The 17,556-nt window shown below is 32.7% G+C and overlaps 1 protein-coding gene across 1 annotated transcript; it reads right to left on the bottom strand.

The window, feature by feature from the left end:
* Window positions 1-3,602: 3,602 nt before the first annotated feature.
* Window positions 3,603-5,932, bottom strand: LOC100726009 (olfactory receptor 4F17-like). Its single transcript, XM_013152072.2, is given in 2 exon segments — window positions 3,603-4,574; window positions 5,915-5,932. Coding segments are annotated over 2 exon segments (990 nt in total).
* Between the last annotated feature and the right edge of the window lie 11,624 nt (window positions 5,933-17,556).

Raw genomic sequence — 17,556 nt, 5'->3', positions numbered from 1 at the left:
GCTGGGTAAGCCCATGTTTCCCCAAAACAGGATTATAGTAAGACAAGAAAAAGGAAAAATTTTGTAGAACTATTTCCATTTATAGATGATATCATCATTTATAAAATACTAAAAATTCTTCAAAGCAGTTACTAGGTATAATACATAACATGACAAGAAAATATGATATTAATATAAAATCATATGCGTATCTGTATTAGTGGCAAACACTTGGAAATAAAATTAATCAGCTTCATTTACATTCGTGGGAAAATGCTGAGAATTACTTTTAACAAAGCCATGCAGTAAGAACTCCATAACGCTGCTGAGGGAAATGAAAGAAGACCTGGATAAATCACTTTACACATTAAAAGACTCAGTAGACAATTATAAGTTTAATCAAAAGATTCTGCCTGTCATTTCCTTGCTGCATGAGTAGAATTAATGTCTGAGTATTATCTTATTAGCTGGATGAATTTGTCAGAAGCTCTGTAGTGTTATCTGTCTTTTAGCAGCTTCCTTGTGCCTGACTTTATAACCTTTTAACTACCAATGATTGACAAATACTCAATGGGAGATAATGGAATACAAAATCTTGCGCTCATCATTTCTATGCAATCTTTATTGCTTGGTTCAGAGAAAATATGTTTCTGAGATTTCCAAATCTCTCATCTTTCATTTTTATGCTTATATAAAATTGAACAATAAAATATTAGTCTTAACTCAAATTTTCTTGATCTCTCTTAAAAATATTTGTTAAAATTGGAGTACTAGAATCAGGATCTAGACAAGGTTCAATATTGCATAGGTTGATATAGTTTTGGTTTCTTGATCTGCACCAGTTCCTTATTCCTGTTTTTTTTTTTTAACTCTATGAATTTACCAATTAATACCAGCCATTTTTTCTGCCAAATATTTGATATTTTGTATTTGATGGCATTAAATCTACATGCTGTTTTTGCACATTTCTGTCTTCCACATATTTCCTGCGTCATTAAGTGTCATTAAGTACACAGTTTTTTAAAGAAGTTTTTTTGTGTGTCATTAAGTACACAGTTTTTTAAAGAAGTTCATTTATACTTTTTTTGTACTTTATAAATATTTTGCCATGTGATATATGAATATTGATCAATGAGTTCAAGTGTTGTCAACTTATGTATTTCTTATAAATTTTATTTTGAAATTGCTACTCAATTTTTTAGCTTTGCTTGTTTTTTTCTTGGGTCTATTAATTATTTATGTTATAAAATGTAGATTAAACTCAAAATTCCTATGGCAATTGTAAACTTGAGTTTTTAATAATTTTCTAAATTAATTGTGTGGTTATTTTTTTCAGCATTATAATATATGAAAAGCAGAATAAATACTTGATTCTTCATGTTCATCATGTCAGAATATTTAATGAACATAATAATGACCTATAAAGAGGAGGCATTTGTCCTTATTAATGCCTCTTTTGATATCATCCCATCTACAGAGTATATTATCAACTATGGAGACTAGTAATTTGATATAGTCTTGAGCATCATTTTGCTTTGCATATATCTTAACACAAGAGAGCTTGAACAGTTTTAATATATTTAAAGATGGTTCTCATGTTTTTATATTAAATGTAAACTTATATCTTTTGTGTATTTGTCTATCAGGTTTTTTAGAGGTTTTTAATATAACAAAACTATTACTATTACTTGAGATGTCTAACAATGAGGCTTCTCCTATTGCTGTACAGCATTTGGAATTGTCACATAGAGTAACACCGGTTTTGTTTCATTCACAGGTCTGTTTCTTAGGACTGTGACAGAATTCTACAAGAAGGCAAAATGTATGAAATACTTAATATTTTTTCTCTCAACTTCATATGTTTGCATATCCTAGAGGTCTATACCACTCTGAATAGCTTAGGAGATAAACATGAATTCATGCATGTTTACCAAAGTGTCAGAACAAGGTAGATCTATCTACAATAAATCCTTTCAAAATGTAAATTTTTGGAAGAAATTTCAACATACGATACCAGGAGTTTTAAGTTGTCATTGCCTATAATTGAAGTAGTGATAAAAGAATTGTGGCAAGGCAAATAGAATGACCAGATTAAATATCAGTTCCTTTAAAAAGAGCTATATTAAAGATAAATAATGTCATTAAAGTGACTTTGATAAGTAAAGAAATTACTTCATTTATCTTTACAGTTTTATCACCCATTAAAATTAATTTTATAAAGTCGATATCAGATTTACCACATTCTTAGGATATAAAGGTATTTACTCATATTTTCTTGCATATTTGTATATGTTTTTTAAAATAATAGACTTATGTGCTGAATTTAGTAAGAAATTGTCTCAGCATAGGATATTATGAACATAACTGCTGCATCCTCCTTAGATTGATATCCTGTCATTCCACCTTCTCATTATAAGAGCCTTCTTTTTTCTGCTGATTTGAGACACTGTCATTCTCATTATTTAGTCATCTATTGTTTTCAATGTAGTTATTACTTATCTGTTCTATTTTTTCTGGAGCGGATATAACTCTAACCTTTCACTATCTAACTGTCTTTATCTGTTAATTTAAGCTAAATTTTGACAAGCTACATTACTTTTGCCTTAAAATATTTAAATACTCATTTTCAACCAGGTTTAATGATTTGTACTAGAAAAGAGAGGGAGTTGTCACAAATACTTGTGAAATATTTTTATTTAAATTTATATTGCCCTCTATTTTTATTTGAGTTTTTATAACGTCGTCCTACAATGACAGAGTGTTAGTATATGAGTACACACATAAATATACAAACACACTTGCACATAAATATACAGATTTAAACTTTCAACTACAGAGCCCCAAATGAATGTCTGTTAAGATTGGCACATGTCATGTTCCTCAAGCACTTTGGGAAAAAATACAGGTTAAGAACTTTTACTTTTGTTCATATATAAAATTCATAATAATCATATTATTTTCTAATATTTATTGAATGGTGAAAATGTATCATGCTATATGATACACATATCTATTGTTTCACTATCCCTCATAATAACCATAAACAATAGGTATTCTTAATTTTTTTCTAAAAATATAGAAACCAAATCTTATGAAAGTTAATGTTTTAAAAGTCACAATTAGTAAAGGGTGAATAGAGTTAAACACAGCTATTTGGCTTTAGAAAGTTCACCACAAAAAATCATATACAGTCTAACTAATGTACTTTGTACCAACATATTGGGAAGTTAGATCACCCTAAATCCTGTTCACTACTTATGAGCAGTTGTTATATACCTTAGGAGGTCAAGTGCTTACAAAACAAATGTTACATTGGTAGACTTACATTGTGCAAAAATACTAACATATCTATCCTTTCATTGTTCCAAAAATTAGTGAAGTACTATTATGAATGAACAATATTAACTTTGCTATATTGAAGATATGACATGAAATGATAATGAAGGGTAAATTGAGGGGGTTTATATGAAATTCCTTTGACAATTACTAATGAAGGGGGAAGGGAAGTTACAGGGTTTTTTTTTTTTTTTGGTGGGGAGTTACAGCTTTCTTAAACTTTACTAAGTAATTTACCAAATTTACAATATATCATTTTCTAAAATAATCTTTCACTTTCAAAGAGTCTAAGCCTTTACCCTAAAATTCACGTTCACTTTTCTCAGCTGTCTCATTGCGGTCTTCATGTCTTTGTTTCTCAGTGTGTATATCACTGGGTTCAAGAGAGGAGTAACCACAGAGCAAAACACAGCGAAGAATTTATCTAATGATCTGATAGGGAATGGACAGGCATAAATGAAGATACCTGGTCCAAAAAACAGAAGAACAACCGTGATGTGAGCAGTCAAAGTGGACAGAGCCTTGGATGACTGGTCTGTCGGGCGGCGTTGGATGGTCATTAGAATGATAGTGTAAGAGACGAGTAGGAGGACAAAAGAGCACACTGTGAGCACACCACTGTTAGCAATGATCATGATGTCTAGTTTGTAGGTGTCTTTACAGGCGAGTTGAATTACCCTAGGAAGGTCACAGTAAAAACTATCAACCTTGTTGGGACCACAGAATGGCAGGTTCACTGCAAAGGCCAACTGGCTCACTGAGTGGAGGAGGCCAGTTCCCCATGCAGCAGCCATAATTCCAACGCATATACTGTTGCACATAATTGTCCTATAGTGCAGAGGTTTACAAATTGCTACGCATCTGTCAAAGGCCATGGCTAGGAGGATCACCAACTCACTCCCACCGAAGAAGTGAAGTAGGAATATTTGCGTAAAACACCCCCTGAAAGAGATGACTTTGTGTTTACTGAAAAAGTCAATAAGCATCTTGGGGGCTGTGACTGAAGATAGAGACAAATCAGTGACTGAGAGGTTGGCCAAGAAAAAATACATAGGAGAATGAAGGTGGGAGTTAGAAGCCACAGTTACCACAATCAGAAGGTTTCCAAACACAATTCCTACATAGAAAACAAAAAAGAACATAAATAGGAAAATCTGGAGTTATTGAGAATTGGACAGTCCAAGAAAAATGAACTCAGTGATCACTGAGTAATTTCCTTTACTTATTGTTTCATTCCAGAAGATAACCTCTGTGGTGCCCTTGGAAAAGATGATGAAGAAGTAATCAGGATTGTTACACTGAACTCAAGGCTTTACCCCACTCTAGTACCTTGGTTACACCGAATTGTTCATTTATCCAAGTCTTCCCAGTGTCTCCACTTAGGATGATTCCTAATATTGTTTGTACCATTCTGTCTGTCAGATTAAATCTATGCTGCTACCCTACATCTATATCTTTTTTCTCCCATGTTCAAAAACAGTGCTTATTATGATATATATATATATATATATATATATATATATAGTACTGGGGATCAAACTAATGACCATACACTTGAAAGGCAGGCGCTTATGCCACTGAGCTAAATCCCCAGCCCTTGTTTTATATATCTTATATAATTTAATGATGCTAAAATTCTTAGGAAAAAGACATGCTAAAATGAAAGGAAGATGAAAATAGAAAAAACAAAAAATGAAAATATAAAAGACATAAGATTTAAAAAATGGGAATGGATAAAAGAAAGGAAAATCCAAATCAGGAGTGAAAAAATTAACAAAAATGCAATAGTTTGCATGACTGAAAGTTTGAAAGAGTTTAATAGAAGATGGAAAGAAATTTTAGAGTGCTTACCATTTAGGTTTTATTATGAAAATAGTGATAAACTATTGAGGTAAGTAACAATAATTGCTTAATAAATTATGTCTATTCTGAATCTGAATTTAAAGTGGTATTAAGCCCAAAACTAGGTACCAAATGCAGGTAGTGACTGCATGAACAGGAACAGAATGAGAAAGAAATTGTTGGTGCCCACTAGACAATATGTTACATTGGCAATATATTATAATGTGAGCATGTAGCTGGGAGGCTACAAACCCTAGGTTTATCTGTTATGTTCCTGGATGACTATGGACAAGACATTTCAAAGCTTTCAGTCTTATGGTCAGATCTGAACAGGATGGGTGGTGGTGGTACTACTTCATAGGAGTGAATAGGGAATTGGATGTGGTCAAGAATATAAATTATCTAGCATAAAATAAGTAGTCAATAAATCAGTGTTCATTAGGGAAAAATAATAGAAAATTTGCCAACAGTATACAGGAAAATACACCATTAAAACACATTTATTCTGAATAATTGGGAAACATAATAAATATAATGAAAGCTAATGTAATTCTACCTCACATATAGATGAATTTGAAGAGTACAATGAATTTGGAAGGCGGTAAAGGATAGCGATAGCTGTCCAAATACATGGAGTCATTGCTGGTATATTCTTGTAAGTTGCTCTCTGATACATTGCTGAGACACTAAACAGAGACTTGTGACATGAGTCCAGAGTGTTTTTAAAGGAACACTACTGTTTGTTTAGCTCACTTACTTGATTATAATTTCCCATTGCCTTTGTATATTACACTTTTCATTATTATGAATGCTATTCACTGAAGCAACTTGTTACTGTTTCAGTCTTACAAAATTTAGTGATTCCAATTTTTTCTAAGCACAGAGAGAAGTCCAATGGTGAAATAAATCATATACACTTATTTTAGTTCCTTTCTGTTTAACATAGAAATAAATGCAAGCATAATAATCATTGATAGGACAGTAGTTTAGCTCAGTGGCACAAGCACCTGCCTGGAAATCACAAGGTCATGAGTTGATCCCTGGTACCAAAAAAAAAAAAAAAAAAAACATTGTTAATGCAGAGTATAGAACACAGAGATCATTTTTTATGTGGCAAGTTGGTTAGGATGTTTGTCATCAAAGCATTTAATTTGTAATCAATTTTAGTATTTTTCTTTTGTAAATCCATTTCATTTCACTAGTGAGAATAAATTTAAAGTTATATCTCCATGAAAAATATACCAATGAGGGTGGTTGACTCAAGGGTTCTCATTTGTAACAAAAAGAAATCTCTATTAACAGTAACAAGTAAGAATTCCAGAATGCCACTGTTCAGTAATATAAGTTTCTTGCTCAACTATTTTTCATATCATATCTCTTGAAATTATGCTGTAAAGAGGAGAGTAATAATTTTGGATCCTCAGCTACATCTACAGCTACCCTCCTGTAATTCTTTCAGAGCCCAATTAGGACTCTTAAAAAGTCATTCAACAAGTTTTGAAACTGTGTTTCTAATATAAGTTCTAACATTGGAGTTCTCCCAAATCTCACACACTAGTTATAAAATTCCTGAAAAGCCAGCCACAGTTGAAAAAGCAAATACTTCCCCAGGCACTACATTAAGTTTTCAGTTCAACCATTATAATTTTATATTTTTTCTTAAAATAACTTTTACCTTTCATTAGGGCACACACTGTATGTCTTTATAACTATCATTGTGATGGAAGGCAGGAACTCAAGTTCTAGCAGAAATTCACTTCATGATTTTGGTCATGCCATTCAAAATTTTGTAATCATAGTTTTCTTGTTTTTCAAAATGTGTTTGTTTATAAAGCTTTTAAAATCTCGGCATACCAGCATGATTTGCACCTTTATGTCCCAATCCAGTTTTTATTGGTATTGTAAGAAGAAGCCAAGAAAGTTGGCAAACAAATGCTGGATTTGGGGAAAAAAATAAGAGCAGGACCACTGAGTAGTAAAGGATAGATTAGCCCAACATATTGGGAAAAGGAATCAACAATTGCTTCCAATAGAACCCTAAAAAATTATATTTTATAATATTTATAACAAGTCTTTTAAATATTTAAACCTACCTATACAGAATCTTTCCATTTTTCCTAAGATAAAAGCATTAATTCTGAAAAATGGATTTCTACTAAGAGAAATGTATCATTGTTGATCAAAGACTGAGATTTACTTAGTTCTACAATATGTTTATTATATACAGTTGTGTTCATCATTCCACCTACCTCCTTCATAATGGGAAGAGATTACAGCAATTTTCAGTGAAAGAGTACAGATTTCCTTTTATATGTACTCTCTAAAAGTATTAAAATTTGAAGGAGGAAAACATTTATGGGAATTTTCTTCCTTAGTAAATTAATTATGAGTTCATTATGAAGATGATGAGAAGCAAATGAACAGACATGGAAATGACCAGCCTGAGCTTGGAGCACTGAGACTAATTTATGATCTCACAGGATTTCCCTTGGTCATTAGAAGGAAAACAAAATTTTGTGTTAAGGAACAACACACAGTTTCTTGGCCCATTTGAATATTTTCATTATCTGAATCTGAAGGTGATTTTTAAAGAGCCATGATAAAACAAATAAGAGAAAATTGTAAAAGTAAATTCTAAATAGGCCTACAGAGGTGAACAGTAATGCTTAGATTTGACAAAGTAAGAACAGCATGCAATACTGATGACCAATGTATGGAGAAGACGTAAGAATAATACCTCATGCAGTAATAGAATATCTCACATATCACTTACTACTTTATTCAAAAGCTTTAATCAATATGTAGCATTTAAAAATGGGGTTAGATGCATACATTAATATTTCCTAAATCTACTAAAACTACACCTAAATGGGGTTTCACTTTTGCTTCTTCATTACCTGGGTTTCCAGGTTTTATCTAAAAGATGTCAATCATCTTTCTTGTACTGAGACAAGTTTTGATATTTGGTGAAGCACCTTCATCTGGTAAATGTATCTCATTTAGCACTTCTAGAATTTTTCGTGCTGTATGTAATGAATAGGGAATGCGGTATATTTACACAACAGAATATTACTAAGCCATGAAGAAGGAGAAATTAAATCATTTGTAGGAAAATGGATAGATTTTGAGCCCATAATGCTAAGTGAAATAAATCAAACATGGAAGGTAATGGTTTCTCTAGTATTCAAGATATAATATAAACAATTTAAAGAGCAAAATGAAAGAGAGGGCAAAAAACAAGGAGAAAGATCCTGTGGGTATGGGAAGGGGAGTTTGGGAAGAGAAAGAGGGGAGAAGGGAAAACTGAACAAGAGATACAATGTGTCAGTACCAATTCTCCAGATGGATTCAGTTATTATATATTGCAAACATATACTAATTTAAAAACTGTTTGAGGAAGACTGCAAGAGCAACAGAATTGTGTTGCTTCAAAGATGGGACAAACAAAAATTTTTCTTCATGTAAAGTAGTAGAGGTTGTTTCTATAATGATACTGTACAAAATAGATTGAAAACCAGATTGAAAAAAATACTTGAGCTATAACATATTATCAATTTTTTACTCATATAATATAAAGTAAAATAAGAATTTAAAATAAGAATTATTTCACCCTTTACATAAACCCATTTCATCCATTGAATTGATACAATATCCCTAAGAAATATCTATCAATTTTCAGTGATGTGTGTTTTTAGTATTATGATTCCAATATGTTTAAATCATAAAAATTTTTACAAAATATAAAATACATCAAAACTCAGTGTAATCATTGTTAGTAGGTTAACAACAAAGTCCACAATAGAAAAAAATGTATCCAGTGACTTAGTAGGAAAAGGCCACACATAGAGAATTATGCATGGAGCAAAGAACAAAACCACTACAGTGATGTGAGCTGACAAAGTGGAAAATGCTTTCGATAAATCTTTGGAAGAATGTTGCCGAACATTAACCAGAATAAAAATGTATGACACAATTAAGAAAAAGAAAGTGCCCATAGAGAATTTAAGAAGTTAGAAAAATGAGCAAAACAAGCTCAAAAATTCAGGTGAAGAAAAGAATAAAGATAAAAAATAAATATGTTAATATGGAAAACCAGTTATAAAATAGTTCTGCAGAATTTTAAAAATTCAAACATATAAATGTAGTAAACAATAGCATTAAACATGAGAACATAATGCATATTAATAGTTAAGACCTCTCTAAAAAGCAGTTCCTCCATGAGCCTAAAATAGACTATCCCAAACATATAAATTGATCTATACTTGAATTTGAAAGCTGTAGAGACACAAAAGATTGATACCTTGTTAAAATCAAAAAGAGCTTAAACCATTCAGGAGAAGCTCCAAAATTTCATAGGTAAATTAATGATAAGAAGATATATATTTTTTCAAAATCAAAGAAATATGATACAATAAGATAGTACTATTTTCCTATTAAATTAAAATTTTTTCAATTATTATTATTAAAGGTGGCAAAGATTCAGTGAAATAGGCACTTTCATACATTGCTGTAGGTTATATAGACTAATTTCAAACCTTGAAGCAAACATTTTGAAAATATGTATCAAGAATATTGACCCAACGCTGTTGGAGTAATTATATTTCTTCTGGAATTCTATTTATACAGAAGATACTCTCAGCACAAGAACCATTCATCTATTTATTCGCTTTATTGATAGAGGTAAAGTCCTGATATAATTTAAATACAAAGCACTAGGTGTTGTATGTGTACCTGGTGAACTGTATAACAGCTATTAAATAAATGTTAACAGAATTTAAAATAGCACCATGGAGACTTTCATTTAAAATATCCATAAAAGGGTATATAAATTCTTTTACATAACAGTAATTGCTTTTGATTTTTCAGAACTTTAAAATCTAAATTCTTTTAATATATCTACCCTTGTATATGTTGTATTTATATTAGTATACTTGCTAAAATAAAATATGGCTTTGAAAGTTGGAGGAACAAATTGCTTATTAAAATTTTTTGAAAACCAGGATTTCATGACAATTATAAGGACAAACTGACTGAAGGAGTAAAGGACCAAAATACTTCCTTTACCCAATTGCTTCATAAAAGCATAGATGGGATTATCCAGGAATGGAATGGAATTAGACAAATGAAGTTCTTATCAAACCGGAGTTTGTGAGAGTCCATGCAGTTAAGACATTTTGAAGCATTCCATCCAGGCAACTGACAAAAAACTCTCCCTGCTCTATGCTGACCAAGGTAAGCTATTCTGAGTGACTTCTGCTAACAGTGAAGTAGCTATGAGGAAACGATGTACTAGTACCCTCACCCCTTCATGGGGAGCAAGGTTAGTAACTCTGCGGTGGGAGGTACTAAGATAAAAAGCAGTAAATGGTCTAAAACATAGACAATGGGGAGAAATGTGATAGCAAAAGGTAATACTTTGGCAAAAATATAACAGACAGAAGCAAATTAATTTGATTCCTTCACTGTATTTACAATGTACATTTATTTTGTAGCTTCTCAGTTTCTTCACCATCTCCAAATATCTGTGCACATGCCTTTATAAGCACGTTTCCCAGCATTTTGTTAATATATTACTTAATTTTTAAGACTATATTATATCAGTTTGAAATCACTTATAGTATTCTTCATGGACTTACCTATATTTTGATCATATGGGTCACTAGTGGATAAAGACAAAGGATTTTAGGAAGAGAACTGAACCTGGGAAACATCATAGACTTAATAAAATTGAACATTTTTTGTCAGTTCCCTCTACTCTGCTGAAAAGAATTCATTTGGTGACTTACTAAATTCATTTGTGTGTTGTTTAAAAAATAAAGTTTAGGGGCTGGGGATTTAGCTCAGCGGCATAAGTACCTGCCTTGCAAGCAGGCAGTCGTGAGTTCAATCCCTGGTACCAATAAAAAAGGAAAAAGACCAAAAAAATAAAGTTTAAACCAAAAATTATGTTCACTACTTTAGATAAAATACTGTATCTTTTTAAACTAAGAAGAAACATATTTAAGCAAATGCTCTAGGATTCTTACCATGGAAGTAACATCTCCTTTTATAAAATCAATTTGAGATAATTAGGAAAATTAAAGCCTTTGAATTACTTTTTCAGAGTTAGAATTTTGTATTGCTACTGGGGTAATACAGTAGAAATGCTATTTGTCTTGAAGTGTGACAATTAAATTTTTTAAAAAGGAAACTCCCGAGCTACATGAACATATTAAAGACTCTGAAATTCTATATAAAGCATAATTTTTATCTGTTCATAAGTTTTAACCATTCTAAAATGGGACAATCACAACCCAAATATAAGACAATAATTAATATGCTTGAAAAATGGGCATAAGAAAAGACACACAGAGGAAGAATTAATGTGAAGTGGAAACACAGAGGTAGAATAAAAAGAGTGACAGAAACAGTAAGAAAGAGCTCTAAGGGAAAAACAGGGATAGTCACCAAAGAAACACTGAAGAGAACAGTATATATCCTGCTTAGGTTACCCATTATGACTTAAACCGACACACATTGGTGGATCATGAATTTTCTTGGGTTTTCATACACAGGTTATGCACACTTTCATTGGAAAGAGGGAAAGTAGGAGAGTAGCCACAGGAACCCTAATCACTAATTTGAAGAAAACTTAAGCACATAAACCTATGAGCAGTGGCTGTGACTGAAGTTCTGTTTGTAGGGCAGTGTTGGAGGTGGTCCAGATGAGAAATGAGCCATCTCCTAGAAAAAGTAGTAACTGATCAAAATAATGTATTTATTCCCTAAGCAATATTTTACCTACCATAGTGCTAATCAGCTTTTCAGACATGTGCAATTAGACTCCAGAGGTTCTGGGAATGCCTCCACATTGTCTAACATTAAAACAACATCTGAAACATAGAAGAGGCTCAAGAAACATTTGATTAATGTATTTCTAAAATTATACACACAACTTTTCACATCAAAAATAACACTGTGACTTCCCCACTGATATATCAGGGTGTATGTGTATGTGTGGTGGATGTGTGTGTGTGTGTGTGTGTGTGTGTGTATGTATGTGTACGTGTGCATGTGTGTGTCTGTGTGTGTGTGTATGTGTGATGGGGATCAAATCCCAGGTGCTATACATGTTGGAGAAGTGCTAACTGACATAGGAACCAGCCTGGGAAATTGTATTTAGTAATACTTCTTCATAAGCTTGTACTTCTTGATGATAAACTAGTTATGAAAAAAATAAAAAGTTTCATTTTTCTTCTATAAACACCTGAAATTATTACTTATTATTCTTAGATAAATCCTGATGGTCCAAAAGTGCTTGTGTTGAGAAAAGACCACAGTTTTGACGCCTCTGGATTCTTTGTTTTAATTTTATTTAAGGAAAAAAAGAAAAAAAAAACAGAAAAAGTGTACAAGTCATACAGAATTTCAGAAAGAATAAACAGTAGGAAATCACTAGTTAATAGATTATATATTGTTATCTTAGAAATAGTTGTTCAATTCACAAAACCAAAGCATACAAAGTGGACTCTCAAACAGTGAGACTGCAAACAGTTTTGTTCAGTGATCCAACAAAACTCAGTAATATGGTTATCTATCCTATACATTTAAATATATATGCAGTTATATCCTTTAGAGCACTTTCTTTTCCTTGCTTTTGTACAATGACAATTACACATTTTGGGTTTTATTACTCCCACAGTTCTTATTACTTTTTTGGAAGAGAGTAAAACCAAATGTGACATAACAGAACAGAGTCATTCAAATCAAAAGGATGGACATAATAGATAATGTAAAAACAAAATACCAGGTGATCAACAATGGTTACCATACTGCCTCTTGCTATCTTAAAAAGAATCACCTATATCATCAGTTATAATAAAATGGAGCAAAACAGTAAAGAATAAAACCAAAACACTGGAGACATTACAGGACTTTAAAAGAAGATAATAGTCAACCAGAATGGGCGTCATAATGAATCTTACTGTCTTCACAGTTGTTGCCTATACTCTCGAACTTGGTACTATCAAGCAAAGCAGAATAAGGGAAAATCAGTCAAAACAAGATGGTGAGGGCAATACAGGGTTTCAAATCAAGTTAATAGGAAATCAAAGTGGGTTACTATAATGTATCCTGCTATTTTTTATTTATTTTTCCCTTAATTAAAAAGATAAAAATAAAAAAGTAAATAATTTAAAAAAGGAGATTGAGATAAAAGAGGACCTAACAACAAAACAGCACAGGTCAAAGCATAACCATTTAAGCAAAGTAATGTTTCACCACAAGATATCCTGACATAAAAGTAGTTACCATAGTGTCTTTTTTCCTTGAAATCTTTGAGTATAACTTCGTATACTGCAGCACCAAACATATCAAGACAATGTAAAACCATTCAGGAGAATGACAGTATTCAAATCAGTGATGACTTTGTGCAACTCCTGAAAGTTTGTCTGAAGCTAAATTGCAGAGTTCGCCAGCTTTCTTATTGGAGAGTTAAAATTTGTCAGTCATTAAGGGCTAGAGGAAACACATTTTTCAAATACAGAATACATACATTTTAGGTGAAAATGATTGTGATAATTACAGTGCTGCATAGAAATGAGAAACTAATTTGAAATTAATTCATGCAATGAGTTTATTCTATAGCTAAAAAATAACCCAATGTGGCTAAATGATTGCAATGTTTTCTTGGTAATACATTTAATTACAAGAACCAGGTGTGAGACATCCTAAATTTCAGTCCATATGTATTCTTCAATAGTGCTGCTCATGTATATGACAGACACAGTTGTGAAAAAGCTAGCATTATTTATGTTAAGTAGTTTCATTTTAACCCATTCACAAGACAGCCTTATTCCTTATTCAAGTTTATTTCTTGAGTTCTTAAATTGTTTAAAATAAAAGTTAACCTTCCTTTCCTAAAAGGTCATTTCCTATTTTCCAGTGGACAATGATCTTTTCTTATTTCTTCACAGTGCCCACTCAGTCCTAGAGTGCTTCTATTTTAGGATTTACAGCTGTCAGCTTGTTTGCACATCCTCAGCAATGGCCAGAGTGTTTCTCTGTCTGAGCTTTGTCCTTTAGTTTAAGCATTGGTTGGGACATTTGAGAGAAAAAACTGCGCCAGGATATTGGAAGTAAAGACTTGAGATGCTTTTTCTCTTTTCCAAAAATAGAATCTGATGTTCAAATAGGATGGGATTAGCTGAGACAAGATGTTCATTATCACAGTTAAAAAGGATGTTTACAGTTAGTTGGAAAGTACAAAAAAACACAAATCATGAAAAATCCCCACTGTAGAAAAACAAATTGAAACTATCAAAAGGGTATCCATATGTAATTAATTCCAAGAGAAAGTACAATTATGTGAATGAAATTTCAATACAGAACAGAGATATATGGAATAAAATGAGAGAATGTCTTAGGAAGGATAGATTCATGATGCAGTGTTTCAAAGAAAGGTAGAAATTTAAGGAGACCAGAAAGAGAGAGAATAGAAGCAGTGATGGAAGGGGCGGTTTTATAATTTAAAAGTTTTCTCTTACCCATTAAGTAGGTTTATGTTTAGGAGGAATTTATGTGGCCTTTCTCCATTTATATAATAATAACCTGAACACAGATTTTTTAATAATATATAAGAAGGTAACTAGCTGCACAGGAGAGTGACCCGGTTATTACTAGTGTCTCTTAGGAACTAGATCTTTGAGTCACGCTGACTTCCCTAAGAGAAATGTATCAAGATAATTGCCTGGCTATGGAATAGAGAAGAAGATGGAAGATTTTGAGGTGATTTATTCACTAGTGTAAAATAATTCCACTTAATCTTAGAATGTGACTTAGTTGGAGTAAAATAGAAGAGGAGCTGGATATATATCCAGATGTACAGACATTTTTATTGCTGGTACCATAAATGGAGTTATAAGAAAGAAATCTAAGATCCCTGATATACAAAAACAATGCCTATAGTTGATGAGAGAGGGTAACAAATAGATCATTCTCCTGGTATCAAGGGTAGCAAATGTTTGCTTCTGGATGGATGGTTAATGTGCTCAAAACTTTAGGGGTGCTGGAAATGAAGGTCTACTTAAAAGTTTTTGACCATCATCATTGTGAGTTAACTGATTACACATAAAAACTTACATTATTGAATTTTTTCAGAGACTTTGAGAAAAACAGAAACATAAAAGATGAAAATGCAGAGTTGTCTGTCACATTGTTATAGTTTCCTGTGATGGAGATAGTTGTTTAATGTGACCCTTGTCAAGTCATTGGGACAATACTGTGGATCTCTCTGGATTTATCATTGATTTACAATTAGAAAGTCTACACTCTCCAGGTTTTCATAGAAACCTTGAATGTCAAGATTCTTTGTTTGAAACTGTTGTTTAGATGAGAGTTTATTCAGAACTGTATTTCATTTTTTATTTTTAGGAATAAAAATGATTTGTTAGAAGAATCAATGTTGATTGATCCCTGATAAATTTTGAAAAATGGTAACATTCTAAAAAATGTATTAGCAAGATAAAACAATGGAGAAAAACATGAGTAAAAATTTTTTAAGCGAAGGATCAAGTAGGCCTAAAATGAGACAAGCCAGAAAGGTTGGTGCAGTACTGAGGAGGCTGAGGTAGAAGGATTGCCAAGACTTCAAGGAAAGCATGGTCTGCATAGTGAGTTCATGGCCAGCCTGAATCACATAATGAAACCCTGTTGCAAAGCAAAGCAAAGCAAAACAAAGGAGATAGCACAATTTTGCTGCTTAGGGGAAGTACAATTACTCTGACACAAAAGAGAAATTTCTATTAGCCATAGAGGTCTCTTCTATGGTTGAACAGTACAGAGCCTCATAAATTATTCTATCATACCAATGTGCCCCTGTCTTAGAGTCTTTGTTATAATGTGGAGGTTGCGGTACCAGGTGGAATGTTGTGATAGATAATTGTGATATCAATTTGAATAGGATATATCTAGAAGATTAGTGTAGCACCGTTCTGGGTGTCTCTGGATGACTGATTTATTGAAGACTGAAGACCCTGGGTGTGGGTGCACCAACCAATAGGCTCGTACTCTAGAAGGGGTAAAGGGGAAAGCAGAAGGAAATCTCACTGCTGCTTTTCCATTCCAGAGGAGCTCCATCCATTGCTTGCCATCAACTTTGATGTCTTTCTCTGGATTCCAGCTGGCCAGTTGAGACTCCAGCCTTCCAGTGCAAACCCTTTGGCTCCTTTATATAGACACTGCCATGAGCTCCAGGCCTTTAAACTGAATGGATCCTCCAGCTTCCCAGTGTGCAGATAGCCTCTTCTTCTCCCTTGGTGGCCATTGCAAGCCCACTTTGAAAATATATTATATTACACTTTACTATATTATACTAGAGTGTATTAATCATCTATCTGGTGAACCCTAACTGATACAAATATACTAAGATCAAAGAGTAAGAGTCTAGGCAAAAATAAGGTACTAGGGGGTTGGGCAGCCCGGTGACAGAGAATGCTATGATTTCAGGGCTATCTCCTGGGGCATGAAATTGTTGGCAGGAGAGGACTTCGGGGTCAACAGTGAAAGAGAAGGTGTTTATGATAAGTTTGTGAGATCTACTAGTACTAAATATAGCTGAGAAACAAAACTGAACATTTACCTCAGTTGAGAATGATTCTCTCTCTCTCTCTCTCTCTCTCTCTCTCTCTCTCTCTCTCTCTCTCTCTCTCTCTCTTCTCTCTCTCTCTCTCTCAGTGAACACTGACTCCAAGGCCTCCAGACTGAGTCACATATCAGCTTTTTAAAATTTTTATCTCGAGACAGGATCTTGCTAACTCACTGAATTGTACAAGTTGGGATGGAAATTGTGATGCTCTGGCCTCTCCTCCCAGAGTGCTGGGATTATAGGTATGCATCAGTGTGCTAGGGATGGCTAAATTTTTTAATTGTACTAAGTCTATAAAAGAAATTCATCAGTATTCTACCTCAGAATCTCAAGAATATAAAAATAGAGGAAGTTCTTTAATCACATGAGCTTTGAGTAAATATAAAAATAAAATTTAAGTGCTATCCACTAACTTGTTCTTATTGTTAGTTTTTTACTCTCTGTTGGAGTAGTGATGGTACAGCCCTATTCACAGGAACCCTAAAATGGTAGAAAAATGGAAAATAAATTTTTAAAATGAGATTAATTTTATAAAAGTATTTGTAGTAAGTGCCATGGTAATATAAGAAATAAATAAAGTGAATTAATATTATAAAAGTGATTACAGTAAGTGCTACTTTAATATACTGTGCACAGATAGGAACTCTCCTGTTCATAGATTTAGGGAACCCTGCCATGATAAAATGGTGATCTGAGGAAAGCAAGGATCTTAATGGATAAATATTTCATATACAATTAATGATTAGTCAGCATAAACCTCCAGAGGTGATTGAGGC

Source organism: Cavia porcellus, unplaced genomic scaffold, assembly GCF_034190915.1.
Source record: "Cavia porcellus strain 051 isolate PalLab524CR breed Dunkin Hartley unplaced genomic scaffold, mCavPor4.1 scaffold_6, whole genome shotgun sequence".
Classification (NCBI taxonomy): Eukaryota; Metazoa; Chordata; class Mammalia; order Rodentia; family Caviidae; genus Cavia; species Cavia porcellus.
Note: the sequence above shows the minus strand (reverse complement) of the source record. Positions and strands in the feature narration are given on the sequence as shown.